General features: G+C 39.9%; 2 protein-coding genes across 8 annotated transcripts in view; both read right to left on the bottom strand.

The window, feature by feature from the left end:
* The window catches only part of FBXO22 (F-box protein 22), a 31,334-nt gene extending 16,459 nt beyond the window's left edge, over window positions 1-14,875 (bottom strand). Inside the window, exons 1-5 of the mRNA XM_010375727.2 lie at window positions 14,424-14,875; window positions 13,907-14,045; window positions 5,490-5,577; window positions 4,570-4,665; window positions 1,063-1,227 (exon numbers count right to left, since the gene is read on the bottom strand). Of these exons, the coding sequence (XP_010374029.1) occupies window positions 1,063-1,227; window positions 4,570-4,665; window positions 5,490-5,577; window positions 13,907-14,045; window positions 14,424-14,566 (631 nt within the window). The 5' untranslated portion in view covers window positions 14,567-14,875. The remainder of the gene's footprint in view (window positions 1-1,062; window positions 1,228-4,569; window positions 4,666-5,489; window positions 5,578-13,906; window positions 14,046-14,423) is intronic.
* Window positions 14,876-17,462: 2,587 nt separating this feature from the next.
* The window catches only part of UBE2Q2 (ubiquitin conjugating enzyme E2 Q2), a 59,336-nt gene continuing 55,754 nt past the window's right edge, over window positions 17,463-21,044 (bottom strand). For all 7 annotated transcript variants that reach the window (XM_030930037.1, XM_030930038.1, XM_030930040.1 and 4 more), the window contains one exon: window positions 17,463-19,081. In XM_030930037.1, the coding sequence (XP_030785897.1) occupies window positions 19,050-19,081 (32 nt within the window). In that variant the 3' untranslated portion in view covers window positions 17,463-19,049. The remainder of the gene's footprint in view (window positions 19,082-21,044) is intronic.

Here is a 21,044-nt window from a genome sequence, read left to right as displayed (position 1 = left end):
CCACCTACCTTGACCTGACCACCCTCTTCCACATTATTAAGAGGCTCCCAGCTGCTAGTCTTTGCTGCTAATACCTCTTGTTCTGTGCTTCCCCTCCCATTCACCGACTTGCAAGTTTTGTTTTGTTTTTCCACATTGTCAGGGATAGTTGTAAAAACTAGTTTCAATGTGTATACCCCCTTTTTTCCTCATCAGTAAAACAAATTTTACCTTTGGTGCTACACAATTTTTTACTCCTGCTGGTTTAAGTCCCATTTCAAATAACAGAGGTTTATCTCTACAGGCTGGCTGATCTATGCAAAAATGAGGTGTTACCACTGAATAGCTTTTATGCCAACACTGATTTTTAATGAATTAAGTGAATTCAATCAGTTCATTTGCAGATATAGATAAAAGGCTTTAATGCTGCTTTCCTTGAGTAACTTGTTAGTTGTTGATTATATTAAGTTAAGCTTTCCCATCTAAGCTTAGACATTAAGCCAACCCTTTACCTCTTCAAATTCACTTCAGGGCTCCATCCACACTACTTACGGGATGTTTCCCAGCATACCCCTTGCTTGATAGACTTGCCTTAACTCATACCTTTCCTAACACTCATCAGGGTCACTTTACTTGTTCCCATCTTTCTAATTAGTTCACAAAGAACTAACCTGCATCTTCTAAAAACTTCTAAAACGCTTGTTACTAGAATAAAAAAAAAATAGGTTAACAAAATAAAAATAGAGCAAAATGAAACTATTAGAGCAAGAATTCCTTAAAATTCAGAATTAAATACAAACAAGTTTATCATCAACAGAGTATTTATGAAAAAAGTTGTTTCATCTCTGGTTCTCTTGGGCTTTAATGCAAGTAAAATAATTTAAAAAGTAAATCAATTCTACCAAACGTGTATCATACTGGCCTCTGTGAATCATCTGTTTGAATTAGCCACAGCTCCAGTAACAGGTGTACTTAATTCAGATTCTCCCAAAGGAACCTAATATCCACCAACTAGCCAGAATTACAAAGAAATCAAAATTAATCAATAAAATGAGCAGTTAATGATAAATAAAAGTAACTTACCTACTTCAGTGAGCTGATGTCTTTCTAATGTTAAATTCTTTGGATCCTTAATAAAATGAAAGGGTTGTATTTTTATTCCTTCAATTTGAGGGAATAATAAAGCAAAACCAGATTCTCCAATTTCTATTTCCTGAGGTCGATTGCCACCTGATCCCATTGGAGTCACTAGAGAAAAAGTTAAACAGTTTCATCAATACATTCAGTAAAAACTAGATAACCACAGTTTCGGTCACTAAGATAATCATCAAGCTAACAAGCCACTATCTGAGTAAAAGTTTTTCAGCTTTGACAGTTTTAGGGTGTAGTGTCATGATGTTTGCAATTTAACTTTCAAATGGTTCAGACAGAAATTTTGTATAAGCAAAATGAGAAAACACAAATGTTGCAAAATTTTTTCAACTGCTAAACTAGATAAAGGGTATATGGGTATTTATCATGCTATTCTATTATTCTTTCAACTTTTCCATACTTTTCAAAATAAAAAGTTGGGGCAGTAGTAAATACACTTTCAGAGCAATTCCAATTTTTAAAAGTTTACCCTAAAAATATTTGACAATTATATAAAGTACATATATACCCAAGTATTTTACCACATAATTTCAAATAGGAAATAAAGAGAAAAAACCTGAATGTCCCACACGGTATTGAGATTAAAAATTACATTGGTATCATAGAATATAGCCATTAAAATGATGACAAATGTATATTTATAGACATGGAAATATGTTTGTAATATGCTCTGAATTTTACAGGTAGATATTACAGATTGAACTGTGTCATCCCCTCCCTACTGCCTACCCCAAATTCATGTTGAAGCCCTAACCCCCCATGTGACTATATTTGGAGATAAGGCCTTTAAAGAGATAGTTAAGATTAAATGAGGTAGGTCAGGCGCGGTGGCTCAAGCCTGTAATCCCAGCACTTTGGGAGGCCGAGACGGGTGAATCATGAGGTCAGGAGATCGAGACCATCCTGGCTAACACGGTGAAACCCCGTCTCTACTAAAAAATACAAAAAACTAGCCGGGCGAGGTGGCGGGCGCCTGTAGTCCCAGCTACTCAGGAGGCTGAGGCAGGAGAATGGCGTAAACCCGGAAGGCGGAGCTTGCAGTGAGCTGAGATCCGGCCACTGCACTCCAGCCTGGGCCACAGAGCAAGACTCCGTCTCAAAAAAAAAAAAAAAAAAAAAATTAAATGAAGTCATAAGGGTAGGGCCCTAATCCAAAAGAGGAACAGACACCAGGCATGCTTATGTACAAAGAAAAGGCCACATGAGAACACAGTGAGAAAGCAGCTGTAAGCAAGCTTCAGAGAGACCATCCCCAATCTTGGACATCTAGCCTCCCAAACTGTGAGAAAATAAGCTTCCGTTGTTTAAGCCACCCAGTCTGTGGTATTTTGTTATGGTAGCCCTAGCAGACTAACACAGTAGGTTACAAGTCTATAGAAAATTTTATTCTGGTTTTTTATGTTTACATACATATATAAATAAAGGTTAACATCATACGAGTGGTTAACTCTGTGGTGCTTAAAGGTGCTTAATTGTTTTGCTTTTGCTTACCTGAATCTTCTAATTTTTCTGCTTCTAAAAATAAATATTACTAGCATAAAAAAAAAAAAATTTTTTTTTTTTTTTTTGAAACAGAGTCTCACTCTGTCACCCAGGCTGGAGTGAAGTGGTGTGTAACCTCTGCGTCTCGGTTTCCAACAATTCTCCTGCCTCAGCCTCCCAAGTAGCTGGAATTACAGGCATGAGCCACCATGCCCAGCCAATTTACCTTCCTTTTTTTTTTTTTTTTTTTTTTGAGACAGAGTCTTGCTCTATCACCCAGGCTGGACTGCAATGGCATGATCTCGGCTCACTGCAACCTCCGCCTCCTGGGCTCAAGCAATTCTCCTGCTTCAGCTTCCTGAGCAGCTGGGATTACAGGTGCCTGCCATGATGCCTGGCTAATTTTTGTATTTTTAGTAGAGATGGGGTTTCACCATGTTGGCCAGGCTGGTCTTGAACTCCTGATCTCATGATCCACCCAACTTGGCCTCCCAAAGTGCTGTGACTATAGACGTGAGCCACCGTGCCTGGTCAATTTTTACATGTTTTAGTAGAGATGGGGTTTTGCCATGTTGGCCAGGCTGGTCTCCAACTCCTGACTTCAAGTGATCCGCCTGCCTTGGCCTCCTAAAGTGCTGGGATTACAGGCATGAGCTACCACGCCCAGCCAAAAAAAAATAAGCTTTTTTTAAAAAAATGTTAAGCCCTTTAGAAACCAAAGCTAGAGCAACTGAACAATATTCATTTGTAAACACGTGAAATTCTTCTTACCTCATGGTACAAGACTCAAATTCAGATCAAAACTCTTTCAGTGGAGATTAAAAATGACAATTCTCAGTAGAGTACTACTGAGTTACAACTAAAAAACATAACAGTGGCCAGGTGTGGTGGCTCACATGTGTAATCCCAGCACTTTGGGAGGCTGAGGTGGTGGATCACCTGAGGTTAGGAGTTTGAGACTAGCCTGGCCAACATGGTGAAACCCGGTTTCTACTAAAAATACAAAAAATAGCCAGGTGTGGTGGTGGTGGGCGGCTGTGATTCCAGCTACTTGGGAGGCTGAGGCAGGAGAATCGCTTGAATCTGGGGGGCAGAGGTTGCAGTGAGTGGAGATCACGCCATTACACTCCAGACTGGGCGACAAGAGTGAAACTCCATCTAAAAAAATAATAATAATAAATACATGACAGCTAACATTTACTGACTGCTTTCTGTGTATCTCTATGCTTTACAAGTGTTAACTCATTTAATTCTCACAACCCTCCAAGGAAGGTACTACTGTCATCATCCCCACTTCCTTGATGAGGATAGTGAAGCCCCGTGAAGTTAGGTAACTTGCTCAAAGTCATACGATACTAAGCAGTACAGCTGGCATTCCAATCCAGGTATCTAACCACTGCACCATTACTGCCTCAACAGAAATTCCCCTCCCCCAATTAACTACAGAAAAGAATAAAAAATAATAAAAATAATAAAAATCAGCAAAAATTCACCAGCAGCAATCAAGCATGGAAAGGGGCACAGCCTCAGGCTATAAATGTCAAAGAGTGGTACCAAAGTAGAGAAACAGAAGTTTCCTAACAAGGCCCATCTTTGCTCCTAATCCCAGTCCCATCTCACCCCTACCCACCAGAAACAATACTGCTTGAACTGACAGAACTCTGAAAATGCCCACAAATACTTCCTAATTTGGAGGGAGGCAGAATGAGATCTTTCCCCTCTTATGAATGACTACTGGATATGCATTATACAGGTAGCCTTGAGATGAGAAATACCACAATAACTTAATAAACATTAATATAAGGCAAATATAAAGCCATGGTAAATATGACTGACTTTATTGTATTGTAGATGTCCAGAAACAGAAATGTGGTTCCAAGCTAAAAATAATTCACCAATCCAAAGGACCCCACATTAATGCAAGGAGGAAATCATCAAGTTGCTAATTTTTCTCACCTACAATTCCTGGGGTCACAATCCCAAGGACTTGGCATTGTTTGGGGAATAGCTTCTCAAGGGCAAGTGCTGTTCCCATATTAGTTCTTTTCCTTGCTGTAAAAATACAGTAGCAAAATGATTAAATATCATCCATTTAAAGTCAGATCTGACAATGAAAAAGTAAAAAAGCAAATACTGGAAATATTTAAGTCACCTGACACGAGAATGCTCTAAATAAAGGTCTAAAAGCATTGATTAAAACAAACACTTTACCTGTTTTGGTCCTGGCTTTTAAATTCTAAATCTGATCTTTTGCACCACTAGTCTGCCTTTCCTCTCTGTTCATATAATGCTTTTGCCCCAGTGATGTCAAATTTAGCAGTAACAGCTGAATTTTAGACTTGCTATTGTACCTTTCTGTTCAGCTGATATTGCAGTATAACTACTATTTGCATCAACAGTTAACTGGATTCAAATTAGACAATAAGAATCCATTATCTAAGTCTAACTTGGGGCCTATGTATGACCATCTTCAATACCTATTCTGCCTTTTCTCTCAGCCAGCCAAAAATGCACCATTTCTCTACATAACTTTGGTAAATGGGACCTCATGTTTCAATACAGTAAAAGGCCTGAATAGCCAAAGTCATACAACCTGTTTTAATAATAAAAAGTGCCTGGAGAATTAAAGCATCTCAAATTGAGAAAAACACCTTTCTAATGAATTTGTTTCAATTGCACTACAAGGTTTAGAAATCAATCGGAAGCAGAAAGGGTTCCTCAAGGTTCAAAGATAGATACATTCATGCATACTACAGGTGGCAGTCCCAGAGCCTCAGAAAGTCAATTAACTCTCAGGACAAGTACAATATTGAACTCCAAACAGAAGGCACATGATGAAAAAAAAGAGAAACAAAAGCTTTTCTTTTGATATTTACCTCTCTTATGGCCACGACACTCTTCCAGACTAATGAAAGTTTCTGAATCAGCCATGTAAAGAACTGTATGTGGTAAGATGCGAATATTCTGCCAAAAAAAAAAAAAAAAATTGGAATTGGATCCCATGAATCCATGAGTGCTTCTGCATAGTCCCTTAAAGTATCACCCAGCCCACAGTGCAATGAAATTAGAACTCAGGATTAAAAAACTCACTCAAAACTGCACAATCACATGGAAACTGAACAACCTGCTCCTGAATGACTACTGGCCAAATAACAAAATGAAGGCAGAGATAAAGATGTTCTTTGAAACCAATGAGAACAAAGACACAATGTACCATAATCTCTGGGACACAGCTAAAGCAGTGTTTAGAGGGAAATTTACAGCACTAAATGCCCACAGGAGAAAGCATGAAAGATCTAAAATCGACACCCTAACATCATAATTAAAAGAACTAAAGAAGCAAGAGCAAACAAATTCAAAAGCTAGCAGAAGGCAAGAAACAACTAAGATCAGAGCAGAACTGAAGGAGATAGAAACATGAAAAATCCTTCAAAAACTCAATGAATCCAGGAGCTGGTTTCCTGAAAAGACTAACAAAATAGATAGACCGCTAGCCAGACTAATAAAGAGGGAAGAATCAAATACACACAATAAAAAATGATAAAGGGGATATCACCACTGATCCCACAGAAATACAAACTGCCATCAGAGAATACTATAAACACCTCTATGCAAGTAAACTAGAAAATCTAGAAGAAATGGATAAATTCCTGGACACATACCCTCTCCCAAGACTAAATCAGGAAGAAGTCGAATCTCTGAATAGACCAATAACAAGTTCTGAAATTAAGGCAGTAATAGCCTACCAAGCAAAAAAAGCCCAGGACCAGACGAATTCACAGCCAAATTCTACCAAAGGTACGAAGAGGAGCTGATACCATTCCTTCTGAAACTATTCCAAACAATAGAAAAAGAGGGACGCCTCCCTAACTCATTTTTTGAGGCCAGCATCATCCTGATACCAAGACCTCGCAGAAACACAACTAAAAAAGAAAATTTCAGGCCAATATCCCTGATGAATATCGATGTGAAAATCCTCAGTAAAATACTGGCAAACCGAATCAAGCAGCACATCAAAAAGCTTATCCACCACGATCAAGTCAGCTTCATCTCTGGGATGCAAGGCTGGTTCAGCATATGCAAATCAATGCACGTAATCCATAACATAAACAGAACTGATGACAAAAACCATGATTATCTCAACAGATGCACAAACGGCCTCTGATAAAATTCAACACCCCTTCATGCTAAGAAACTCTCAATAAACTAGGTATTGATGGAACGTATCTCAAAATAATAAGAGCTATTTATGACAAACCCACAGCCAATATCATACTGGATGGGCAAAAGCTGGAAGCATTCCCTTTGAAAACCCGCAGAAGACGAGGATGCCCTCTCTCACCACTTGTATTCAACACAGTATTGGAAGTTCTGGTCAGGGCAATCAAGCAAGAGAAAGAAATAAAGCGTATTCAAATAGGAGGAGAGGAAATCAAATTGTCTCTGTTTGCATATGACATGACTGTATATTTAGAAAACCCAGTCATCTCAGTCCAAAATCTCCTTAAGCTGATAAGCAACTTCAGCAAAGTCTCAGGATACAAAATCAATGTGCAAAAATCACAAGCATTCCTACACACGAATAACAGACAGCCAAATCATGAGTGAACTCACATTCACAACTGCTACAAAGAGAATAAAATACCTAGGAATACAACTTACAAGGAATGTGAAGGACCTCTTCAAGGAGAACTACAAACCACTGCTCAAGGAAGTAAGAGAGGACACAAACAAATGGAAAAACATTCCATGCTCGTGGATAAAAGAATCAATATTGTGAAAATGGCCATACTGCCCAAAGTAATTTAGAGATTCAATGCTATCTCCATCAAGCTACTATTGACTTTCTTCACAGAATTAGAAAAAACTACTTTAAATTTCATATGGAACCAATAAAGAGTCCGTATAGCTAGGACAATCCTAACCAAAAAGAACAAAGCTGAAGGCATCATACTACCTGACTTCAAACTATACTATAAGACTACAGTAACCAAAACAGCATGGTACTGGTACCAAAACAGATATACAGACCAATGGAACAGAATAGAGGCCTCAGAAATAACACCACACATTTACAACCATCTGATCTCTGACAAACCTGACAAAAACAAGCAACAGAAAAAGGATTCACTATTTAATAAATGGTGTTGGGAAAACTGGCTAGCCATATGCAGAAAACTAAAACTGGACCCCTTCGTTACACCTTATACAAAAATTCACTCAAAATGGATTAAAGACTTAAGTGTAAGACCTAAAACCATAAAATCCCTAGAAGAAAATCTAGGCAATACCATTCAGGACACAAGCATGGGCAAAGACTTCATGACTAAAACACCAAAAGCAACGGCAACAAAAGCCAAAATTGAGAAATGGGATCTAATTAAACTAAAGAGCTTCTACACAGCCAAAGAAACTATCATCAGAGTGAACAAGCAACCTACAGAATGGGAGAAAATTTTTGCAATCTATCCATCTCACAAAGGGCTAATATCCAGAATCTACAGGGAACTTAAACAAATTTACAAGAAAAAAACAATACCATCAAAAAGTGGGCAAGGTATAGGAACACACACTTCTCAAAAGAAGACATTTATGCAGCCAACAAACATATGAAAAAAGGCTCATCATCACTGGTCATTAGGGAAATGCAAATCAAAACTAAAATGAGATACCATCTCACACCAGTTAGGGTGGCGATCATTAAAAAGTCAGGAAACAACAGATGCTGGAGAGGATGTGGAGAAATAGGAACACTTTTACACTGTTGGTGGCAGTGTAAATTAGTTCAACCATTGTGGAAGACACTGTGATGATTCCTCAAGGATCTAGAAAGAGAAATACCATTTGACCCAGCAATCCCATTACTGGGTATATACCCAAAGGATTATAAATCATTCTACTATAAAGACATGTGCATATGCATGTTTACTGCAGCACTGTTCACAATAGTAAAGACTTGAAACCAACCCAAATGCCCATCAATGACAGACTGGATGAAGAAAACGCGGCACATATGCACCATGGAATACTATGCAGCCATAAAAAAGGATGAGTTCACGTCCTTTGCAGGGATATGAATGAAGCTGGAAACCATCATTCTCAGCAAACTAACACAGGAACAGAAAACCAAATGCTGCATGTTCTCATTCATAAGTGGGAGCTGAACAATGAGAACATATGGACACAGGGAGGGGAACATCACACACCAGGGCCTGTCAGGGTGTGGGGGGTTATGGGAGGGATAGCATTAGGAGAAATACCTAATGTAGATGATAGGTTGACGGGTACAGCAAACCACCATGGCACACGTATACCTATGTAACAAACCTGCACGTTCTGCACATGTATCCCAGAACTTAAATTTAAAAAAAAAAAGTATCACCCCATCCAAACTGCTGGTACCCTACCTTCTTTCAGGTCAATGTTGACATTCTGAGTCAATCTACTTCTCATTTACTTTTCACTTATGCTCTTTCATTTTCAGTTCACTTACTAAACACCTACTATTTCTTCATTCCAGCCCTCAAGAAGTTCATTTTCTTAATAACTGAAGCTCTTAGAACAAAAACATCAAGAACCAGCAAAAGACACACTTGCTTTATTTGAACAGGCATTACAGTATCAGAAAAATCTCAGTACTGGGGTATCACTCCTCTTTTCACTGCTCATCAAATCAAATACTCCAAGCCTCCATTTCCAGCCTTGACAACAAGGCAGCCTTCAGGGTCCCTTAGCTTACTATTAATATTATCCAGACACACCCACTTCCCCATGTGTTCTATTGCTCTGTTCCTGTAGAACTTAAGACTGTTTCCCTCTAGAGACACTTCAGTGCCACCTCCTCTCCAAAACCTTTTCCTAAACTCCCTCAGGACTCTGGACCTCAGATGCAACATCCCTTACCCCTAGTTAATCTTATTTGTGCCCTATGAGCTGGGCTTATTCAGACTCACTTGTTTTCAACTAAACTTTCCAATTAAAGACAAGTGGCAAAGCAGCTGAATTAAATGAAAATGATGAAAATATTTTTCTAAGCTAGCTATTTTCAAATATTTTTTACTACCAGAATAAAATGAAGTACTTAGGATACAGCAAAGCCTCATTGTTGGTTAAATGGAAAAAAAAAAAAAAGTTGGTCCATGAAGTACTTAGGATATAGCAAAGCCTCACTATTGGTTAAGTGGGGGGAAAAAAAAGTTGGTCCATTATAATTTGGGGGAATGCCAAGATGTTTCAGAATACATTCTATATAGATAAACTAATAAAAGAGACAGCATGATGGCCAGTGGGGCCCAGGGCTGCCCAAGACCTACAGATATAGTTTCCTTGGTCCACACAGCATTTTCAGAAAATGTAAACTGAATGCCAATGTTCAAAATTCCACCGAATTTTTACATAAAATGTAGATTTCCAGATTCTTTTTAAAAACTGGAAATTTTGGCAACAGTTAGACTACATGCCTCTTAACTAAGGCTAAATGGAGGCAAGTCTTTCCAGTCTGCCATGGTGCTACCACCCTGTTGAGCTACCTGACCCTCCTCACCTAACTGCCTGACCTTCAAGTCATCTGAATCTGTGATGCCTGGTATAGTGAGTAAAGGAGAGAGAACTCAAAGAGATTTAGGGGCCAGGCACTGTGGCTCACGCCTGTAATCTCAGCACTTTGGCAGGCCACGGTGGGTGGATCACCTGGGGCCAGGGTGAGACCAGTCTGGCCAACAGGGTGAAACCCCATCTCTACTAAAATACAAAAATTAACTGGGTGCGGTGGCTTGCACTTGTAGTCCCAGCTACTCAGAAGACTAAGGCAGGACAATCACTTGAACTCAGAAGGTGGAGGCTGCACTGAGCCGAGATCAGGCCACTGCACTCCAGCCTGGACAACAGGTGAGACTCTGTCTCAAAAACAAAACAAAACAAAACAAAAAGAAACAAAAAACAGATTTAGGTCTTAGTGGCAACTCTGCCACAAACCAGCAGAATAACCCTCATCAAGCTTTTAGGCCTCAGGTTTCCTACTCCTCAACAAGGATTAAAAGTCTGGTCCTGAGATTTTATGAATCTCCCTCTCCTGGCACCCACTGAAAAACAACTGCTGAATTTTCCTTCCTAATTCACACTAGAAGAAGTGACTTAACAAGTCTCAACATGAAATGTTCTCAGAGCACAGTTAAGACAGCTAGCACCACATTCCACTGTTCAAAGAAGTTACAAATGGCAAGTTGTTTTATAAAGCTTTTGGCGGACTTTAAAATATTTCTTTTCTTTTTTTTTTGAGACAGAGTCTCACTCTATCACCCAGGCTGGAGTGGCCCAATCTGGGCTCACGCAAACTCCATCTTCCCAGTTCAAGCGATTCTGTTACCTCAGCTACCTGGGTAGCTGCAATTACAGGTTTGCACCAACACGCCCAGCCAATTTTTGTACTTTAATATTTTTATTTATATATTTGATATTTTTAAGTATTTAATATTTTTAAATATTTATATTAATATTTTTAGTGGAGACGGGGGTTTCACCATGTTGGCCAGGCTGTTCTCTAACTCCTGACCTCAAGCGATTTGCCTGCCTCGGCTTTCCAAAGTGCTGGGATTATAGGCATGAGCCACCGTGCCGGGCGGACTTTAAAATATTTCTAATAGAAAAGTTAAATCAACTTTCTTTATGGCTATAAAAGTACCCATGTCCACTAGATAACTTGGAAAACACAAATAAACAGCACGTATGATTTGAATAGAGTTTTCATGTTTTTGTCTCATCAGCAGTTTACTACAATGGAGGAACTCCTCTAAGGGCATTACTATAACTATGTGAACTTTAATAATGATACTAATGAAAGAATATTTAACAGGTATCTATTGAGAACTTATGCTCCTGGTACTATAAGTAATGTGTTATATGCATTACCTTTTCATTATTTAATCCTTACAACAACTCTATAAGGGCACAGGAAAATTATTATTTTTCTTTTTATTTTATGGAGCACCTAAGGCTCAGAGAGGTTAAGTAGCTTTTTCAAAGTCACACCACTGGTATATGCCAAAGCTATGATTCATACCTTAGTCTGTCTGGCTATTAACAGCCACTACAATGTATAAACTCTTAAAGCTATAGAAAAATAATGCCTGTTGTGGTAAAAATTTGAAAACGATGACCACAGAGAGAAAACTTTTTAAAAACATTCAATAGAAAAAAAAAGCTATTTTGGCTTTCTTTTCTATTCTCCCTTTTGGTCTTTAATAATTCAGATGATACTAAATATATAATTTTATAATCTGTTTTCACTTTTAAAATCAACATTTGCTCGTCATTAATGCACTTGCAGTTTATAATTTAATAGCTTTATTTATTAAATTAACATTAGGTTTTTAGTATCCCTTATTATAAACGATGCTCCAGAGAACACTTCTGAGGAAAAGCCTGCTTGCATTTTGAATTTTTCCAAATGATAAACTTCTGGAAAAATGGCAGGAGTTGGGGACAAAGCACCAGAGAAGAAAAGTTTTCTACAAGCCTGCCTCTGGATACTGGCCAGCTCCCTGGGATGAGAGTTCCAGAGCCCAGACAAGGTAAGGAGAAAGACCACCCAAGGAAGGGGGAAACAGAAGACTGGTTACATATGGGGCATTGAGGTAATACCTAAATTAAGAATGATGAGAACCAGTTTCCCTTTGCCCAAAAGGGAGGTACAAATATGAGTAGAGACAAAACTAGAAAGGCATCCTGCATTTGATTAGAAAAGGATGCACCTGTGTGAACTCATGAGTTTCCACATACATAGAAATATAGTTGTAAACATGTGTATATGTGTATGCTGATGTATATACATACACATGCATGTATATACATACATACACTCCTTGGCTCTGTCTAATGACTGGGCTTTGGAGCAGCAAATCCCTCAATGGCAAGGAGTACACTTAAAGAGTCTAGACCTTGATTTCTAAATACCACACTCCATCAAAAGGAGCCAGGGCTTAATGACCAATTCCAGGACAAAAGCAGGTAAAACCCAAGACAAGTTTAGAACATCTTGTGCCAGAAAAAAGAAAAGTGCTCAAAGATAATGGAGTCATCTCTAAAAAGGCACTGAAGCCAGCCTGAAGGAGCTCCCACTAGCCAAACTGTGGTGGGGGGGAGGGGGCGTAATTTGAGCACCAAAATCAGTAACAGATTATAGCCCACTGAATTAAATAAGACTCCGAGAGTGTACAGATACAAATAAATAAACGAATTGAAACACGATATTTACATAGTTTCAAATGATCTCTTCACAAAACAATCATTACAGAAGAGTGATTTTAGTGAAGACACTTGGCAAGCACCACCTTAATTGAGTACTCAAAGATAATACCACCAATAACGAGACCAATGGAAATCACATGCCACCTAAAGGATGCCGTGCAAAGAGCACAGCATGACTTCTGTGATTATTTCCTGGCAAAGAAACAACTGATGGATGTTCTACAAAATAGCCTGCAATTTTCCTAGGTGTCAAGATTCGGAAAAATCAAGCAAAGCTTGTGAAACTGTTCCAGATCAAAGGAGATTAAAGAAACATGACTTACTTAGAGCAACTTACAATTGGGAACAGATCTTTTTGCCATGAAGAACCTTACTGGGACAACTGGCAAAATCTGAACCGAGTCTGAGGATAAAATGGTAGAAATGTATCAGTGATAATTTCCTGATTGGGACAGCTGCACCGTAGTTATGTCTGTAAGTCGTACTAAAGTAAACAGAGTGACAGAGTAGCAGGTTGGCACTTCACTGTCAAAGGGCTCCCTTCCACTCCCCAGAGAGATGGTGCACCCTGCAGCCCCTCCAACTCCACAGTCCGAGTCTTCATCTCTCCAGGTGTTGGCTCCCCTTTTGAAGTTGGGGGCCAGAGAAGCAAAAGAGTACAGGATCAAAAGTTGAAATATTTGGCTTTAAGTTTTGGTTCTTGGCTTTCTAGGTGTGCTACACTGAGCAAGACACACCCAGTTGTCTTCCGGTAAAACAGACAACAAAAACTTGCTTCAAGGGAAGCAGGTGAAGAGAAGGTTCTGCACAGCGTTGTTGTTAATAGTGAAAATGTGGATACTTAAAAGGCCCAACATTTGATGAACGGTCAAATAAATCATGACACATCCTTACCGTGTGGTCACTAAAACTGATGTTTACAAAATCTTTTCCCGGCACAAGAAGATGTTCCTTGAATTAACAAAACTGGGATTAAAAAAAAAATAGTTCTCAAAAGACTGAACCACAAACCTGCAAATGACTGTGCATGACACCCCTTGCTACTTGCCTCAAGCTCCTCTGCTACTACGCGAACCAAGCAATGCCTCTCCAGGTGGCCGGCCTCGGCCAGGCCTGCGGAGATCCAGGTTACGCTCCGATGGGTCCGCAACACTCTGCGCACACACTCCCTCCATAAGCGGCACACGCTGGGGACACAAACGCACAAAGGATTGCAAACGGACGTTCATTTTCGTCTCTCCCACAGCTCACAAACCCCCACCCACTGGAGCAGCAGGAGATCCCTGCCGGATACAAAGTCCCCGGGGGAGGTAGGTGTCAGTCAGGGCGCTGGTTCCGAAGGAGAGCCAGATGTGGAGAAAACCTTAAGGGGAACTTCGCCCCTCAGGGAAGTCCTCCGGGGCACCACGGCTGGGAGATACCTCGCGGGTAGCGGGTAACCTCAGGTACGGCGAGGGAGCTCGGGAGAGCCCTGGGTCCCCAGGGTCTCTCCCCACGCCGCCAGCCTGGGACATGCCCACGGCGTGTCCCAAGGCAAGCTTCCCGCCTCCGCCTCCTCTCCTCACCAGGCCACCCGCAGCAACGCCTTGGCAGGCAGGAAAGTGAGCACACGCTCCACCACTTCCGCCAGGTTACTCAACACGAAGGTGCTCTGTGGGTCTACGGAGGAGCAGCCGCAGCGCTCGCCGCTGCTGCCCACCGACTCCATTCCTCACTAGCCCGCCGGAACCACTTCTACGGCGGCCCGGAGGTACCCGATTACGCCAGCACACGGTCGTCTGGCCGGCGCGCACTGAGCAGGCGCCCGCACCACTTCCGGCCGGACGGGGACGGTGGGCGTGGCAACGCCGGTGAGTTCCCTGGCCTGGAGTCCGCACACCGAGGTTGAAGCCATCCGTTCCATAATACGCTCGGAACTGTTTTTTCATTTTTGAGATTGGGTCAAATGCTGTGGGCAGGCAGAAGTGGAGTGGCGCGGCCTCTGCTCACTGCACCTTCTACCTCCCAGGCTCAAGCGATCCTCCCGCCTCAGCCTCCCTGGTAGCTTGAACTACAAGCTCCCGCCACTACGCCCAGCTAATTTTTGTATTTTTTGTAGTGACAGGGTTCCCTGTGCTCTCCAGGCTGGTCTCAAACTCCAGGGCTCAAGCGATACTCGCGCCTGGGCCTCCAAAGATGCTGGAATTACAGGCATGAGCCACCGCGCCTGGCAACTTTCCAGGAGGCCTCCTGCAGTGAAAAAAATAAATCCTGTGTGCTTCTCACTGCCCTGGCACCGCCATATTTCTTGAGTTTACATCGTTCTCTAATTCACAAATTCCTTGCAGAGACTAGGTAGTACTTATTGCTCTTCATAGTTCCAATGCCTGTTTAAATAGCATAAGCTCAATTTTTGAACGGACAGTGTTTGCTTTTAAAAAATTGTCCTAGTTTGTGAAAATCACTGCCTTTATTCCTTGTAAACTTAGTTAACTCGTTGTAATCTTCAGGTTTAAAGTTTCGAATGAGTAAAATGGCATAAATACCACCTGCCATTCTAAGGTAGCTGAGTGAGATTATTGCTGTGAAGCACGCCCCAAGTTGTGCACCAGTTCCCCGCCAGGAACATCAGATTCACCTGGAAACTACTAAGTTTTAGCACATTTCCCGTCCTTACCCCAGACCTCCTAAATCAGACACTGGGGGTGAGGCCCAGCAATCTATGTTTTAACAAACTTTATGGCGATTCTGATGCATGCTCAAACTGAGAACCACCAAAAAACGGAAGCACAGCAGACACAGGTTCGTCCCCACCTAACATCCATTCCTCCCGCCAATTCATTCCTAAGGGAGGCCTGATTTGATCGCCAGATCTTGGGCAGAAACTTGGTCTAAATCAGCAGTTCTCATTATGGCCTCAGGACCCTTTACACCCTAAAATATTGACACGACCAATAGTTTATGTGTGTTATGACTATCAATATTTACCATATTAAAAATTAAATCAGAACATCTTAACTTTTTAAAAAAGATGTTATACATTAACGAAATATTTTTATGGAAAACAACTATTTCCCAAATCCTCCTTCCCCCACTGGTGGATAGTATGGCATTGTCACTGGTATAAGCCTCCTGAGTAGCTGTGACTTTTTTTTTTTTTTTTTTTTTGGTAGACCCAGGGTCTATGCTGCCCAGGCTGGTCTCAAACTCCTGGGGGCCTCAAGACATCCCTCTGCCTCCGCCTCCTAAAGCGTTGAGGTTACAGGTATGAACCACCAAGCCCAGCCAGTTTTTTTCCTTAGTCTATTTATAGGCGCAGCTGCTTAAGGAAGCCAGATGGCCCAGATGTCACCAGGGCTTCCTGACCCCTTTCGGAATACCAGAGGAAGATAAAGAGGCACCCTCCAGTTACCTTTAGATCATTAACATAATGCTAAAATCCTCTTCTCTAAAAAGCAAGCTCACTGGCATCTAAGCAGCATGTTCAGGGACTATACCTGCTTATCTGGAACTCCAGCCTGTGCATGCCCTTCATACTTCCCCCATGCCCTCAGCTAACTCTTCAAACTCCTCAGCCTCCTATCCCTCTGGGAGACGGTGCCTTGAGAGAATGAGCTGCCCTTCTCCATTCTCTGGCTACTGAACGACACCCGATTGCCTTTCAAAGTGGGCGTTCTTCTTTGTGGCTGATATAAAACAGGGAGAGGACAGTTTACCAGTGGCGGCATCACTTTACATTTTGCAAATATTTAATTTCTGTCTTAATAGAAGACAGGTAGATTCTCATATTTGCTTGTGAATTTGATATGTTGCAAAATCACATCATGTAGCCTCTGGAAAACTCCCTTGTACACATGAAAGAATGAGTGAAAATGGCAAATGTTTTAGTATTATGAAAATAGTCTTTTAAAACCTCTTGAAATGGTCTCAGGGGTCTCCAGTGTTCCCCAAATCATGCTTTGAGAACCATTTGTGCAAACTAATCACGATGGTTTCATTCTTTTCACCATTGGTTGAGGGGTGGGCACAGGTCCCTGATGTAGCCAAGGAAAGGCGAGAGGCCGTGTGCTAGATGGGTTGGTGCTTTTAGAGATTTCCTCCTCTCCTAAGGAGACACTAGAAAACAGGGGCATGTATCTACCTCTGAATCAAGTAAGGTGGCTGCACATAACATGCAACCAAAAGATGAAACCAACACAGAAAAATCTCAAGGAAGCAGAGCAAAGCCCAGATGTACAGTACACCTGGAGTTATCCTACCTCTGGACTTCTTGTATGTGAAATAACCTGTCAATTGTGTGCAAGGAGGCCATGGGAACGCTAAGAAGTAGCAGATTATTTTCACTGGGTGAACTAAGGATAGCCATAAGGAAAAAGTAGCACTTGAATTTATAATGAGAATGGAAGAGGCTGAGAAAAAGGTGACTATTCTACAGACCATTTCCAGGTTCTTTCACTTTCTCTTGTTAAATCTGCCTGTCTTCCAAGCCTCCCCTCACCACTTCCCTCCTTAAATATCTTATTCCAGAAACTCAATAGAGCCTACAAACACATCAAGCAGAGTTTTCTTATGAGGGAAAAATGAGAAAGTAATCTTTTTTTTGCTTGCCATGATCAGCACAAACCAAATTTTTAAATGGTTTATTCATAAACTTGATGCAAGTTTACAAAATTTACTATACATTGCCAAATAAATCTGCAATTAAAAATAAAATCCATAAAACAAAGCATGCCAAATGTGCAGCTATCAATCTGCTTGCCATCAGGATATTAAAGAATTCAACAATGTATTCAAGATTTAGCCTTAGGCTTAAGGAACTTTACTGCTTTAAAGAATTCTGCCTTGTCACTTGTTATCTGAGCAGCTGGCAATGAGAACTTTATACAAATGTAGCCAAGTGAACAAGAATACCAGAAAATTTACTGCTCTCTTAACCAAAATAGAATCAAAAGAAATTAAACACACACAATAATGCAGAAATGACAAGTCTCTCAGATGTGGTTTACAAAGTTAAAAACTGAATCTCAAAGCAAATGCATAAGAAACACTTTTGAACTTTGTAACTGGTTTGTGCAGAAAAATGTGCTTCTGGATTTCTTGTTAAAAGTGCTTAATAACTAGAATTTACTTTTAAATCAAACTTGGGTGTATTAAAAAAATCTATTACCAACCAAAAAGGACTGATTCAGGTAAGGCAATAAAATGGAGAGTATCTTGATTTGAGTCAGGTTCTATCAAAAATTAACATATGTAGAGTTTCTATTAATCTTTCAATGTAAAAGCCATTGTTTTGACTATGGCAAAAATAACTGTAAGAGTCTCCAAATTAAGTATCTTTTTGTACTTAACTGCGCAGCTTTTGCTCAAGGAGTCTTGTGCCAATCACTTTATAAGTTTATTAGTTTACAAATGATTGCAACATCCCGTTAATAAAATGGAAACGTAAGATGACAGTATTTTAAATAACTTTAAGTTCTATACTGTGGCTCTTGTTCACAAGAAACACTGAACTAACAAGCAGCAGATTCAGCCCAGCAAGACTCTGATGCCCCAGTGGAAATCACTACTTGCAAGCCTTCACTGATATAGTTTTACACTGCTTTGCCTAAGAAGTACAATGTAACTCAATTAAGAGTATTATCTTCAGGAAACAATTCATATCTTCACATAGTCATTAAAAAGTTTAACAATTTAATGAGTAGGTTTCCTATCCTTTTGGCAATATCATAAAATGGTTTTAGACATGAAAGAGCTATTATGATTTAGAAGGCCTTAAAATTTTCTAAACCAATATTGAACATCGATTAAACTTGTATTGGCTGTAAATGGAACAATATATTGCAAATCCTTGTAACCCATGGGCTCAATATAGGAAAGGTACTCTAAAGCCTCAACTTCGGTAGCCTGACGCTGACTTGGCTGCTTTAAAAAGTTCATTTTTCAAGAAAAAGAGATAAGGAGTGGCCAGTATGTGTATTTATCAGGAGAAATACAATAAAGGCCCCACTACTCAGTCCAAGATATCTAAAATGAGCAAAATGCAAAGGCTGTTAACTTCATACTGGATGTCAGATGACAGATTATCCACTAAAATATCTATTAACTAACGTCTTCAGTACTGCTGTAATAGGGGCACTCAAAGCTTGTGTCTGCATATTGGTTAAGATTTTCTTTAAAGCAACATTAGTCCAAACACACAACAGTCAACATATTTAGCCATCTTCCTTTGGAGGGGTGTACCAGCCTGAAATAGAATGAAAAAAAAAAAAAAAGTTAAAATACTTAATTCTTAAATAAATTAGAAGAACTGGCATATAATAAGGCTAGCTACAGTCTCTCTTCATAATTTTGGTGTTTAAATCTACTATAAATTTTTTTTTCTTTTTCCTTTTCTTTTTTTTTTTTTTGAGACAGAGTTTTGCTCTGTTACCTAGGCTGGAGTGCAATGGCGCAAACAGCTCACTGCAACCTCCACCTCCCAGATCAAGCAATTCTCCTGCCTCAGCCTCCCAAGTAGCTGGGATTACAGGCATGCGCCACTATGTCCCATTAATGTTTTTTGTTTTGTTTTGTATTTAGTAGAGACGGGGTTTCACCATGTTGGTCAGGCTGGTCTCCAACTCCTGACCTCAGGTGATCCATCCACCTCTACCTCCCAGAGTGTTGGGATTACAGGTGTGAGCCACCGCACCCAGCCTACTGTAAAAATTAAACTTATACTTGGATTGGTAACACTGCATTTTGCTATTTCACAACAGAAAGTTATTTTCTATGAATAAATTGTACTTGAGTTTTCAACACAAGAGCTCTGTATTAATGGTATCTCTAGCTAAAGATGACTGTGGAATATTAGACTAAAAGAATGTTTTATTCCACTTCGGTTCTATACTTGAAAGTAAGCCTCATGGAAAGTACTTATTTCCCCAAACAAAATCCTGGCAATTTAGAATATAAGGAACTTGGACTGTTATCAGAGCCATGACATCATTTCACCAATGATAAGGAAGCCATCGCAGCAGGTGCAGTAACTAAATGATGATGCCTAAAATCAGAGTTAATAGCAAGCCAGACTAGAATCCATCTTGAGCTATTGTACAACATGGTGACTACAGTTAACAATATACTGTATTCTTGAAAAATGCTAAGAGTGGATGTAAAGTGTCTCACCATAAAAATGATAACTATGTAAGGTGATGCCTAGGTTAATTAGCTAGATTTAGTCATTCCACAATTATGTATACTTCAAAACTTTGTACACAGTAAGTATAACGTGTCAATTTTTTACAAATAAGAAAAAAAATTTTTTAAGATTAAAAAAATCCCTAGAAGTCATCTCTCCTGATTCTGAATCTATTACTCTTTCATCACAGCTAAGCTTACACATACTCACATACTCTCAAATACAGCATTTTCTATAAATATTTTTAAAATGCCAGTTGTAATGTTTAAGAAATAAAAATAAGAAATCTGTTTCCCAGGCTCCACAAAAACCTAAGCTCTCCATAAAAAGGCAAATTAGACTACGTACTGTTTAGTATGAAACTTTAGAACAGTATGAATATGCCAAGATCTATAAAGTATCAAAGTAGTACACAGGTTTCTTTGGATCTACTAATTTTGTGTGCTAGAAATTATTATTATGAAAACGTGGCCTTGTCCTCAAATTTTATCGTTTCTCTCTTCTGCTTGAAAATTTTGTTTTGAATACTATTGCCGTAAGTAAGCAATCACTGAAAAAGTGACAAGTTTGCTTTGTCATTAAAATAAGTGAGCACAAAACACAAATCTTAAGTCACAAACTGACACATTTCTAGCAAAGTAAAGAATACTTTACAGGCATGGTGGCTTGTACCTACAGTCCGAGCTACTGGGGAGACTGAGGCAGGAGGATCACATCAGCCCAGGAGCTTGAGGCTGCAGTCCACTATGATCACACCTATAAACAACCACTGCACTCCAGTTGTAACAACAAGAACTCCATCTATAAAGAGTTGCCTTTAACTCAATTCCTACAACCATTGATTTCAAGTAAGTAAAGTGAGTCATGCATTAATCTACTAAAAAAAAAAAAAAAAAAAATCTTGATTCTGACTCTGAGATACCTAGGTCAAGTGTATAGGATACAAAAATTTTGATTGAAGTACAATGTTAAGGTTTGTGGCGCGATGACTCACACCCGTAATCCCAAGCACTTTGGGAGGCCGAGG

The sequence above is a fragment of the Rhinopithecus roxellana genome, chromosome 5 (assembly GCF_007565055.1).
Source record: "Rhinopithecus roxellana isolate Shanxi Qingling chromosome 5, ASM756505v1, whole genome shotgun sequence".
NCBI classification, from domain to species: domain Eukaryota; kingdom Metazoa; phylum Chordata; class Mammalia; order Primates; family Cercopithecidae; genus Rhinopithecus; species Rhinopithecus roxellana.
This window is presented reverse-complemented; position numbering and strand designations above follow the sequence as displayed.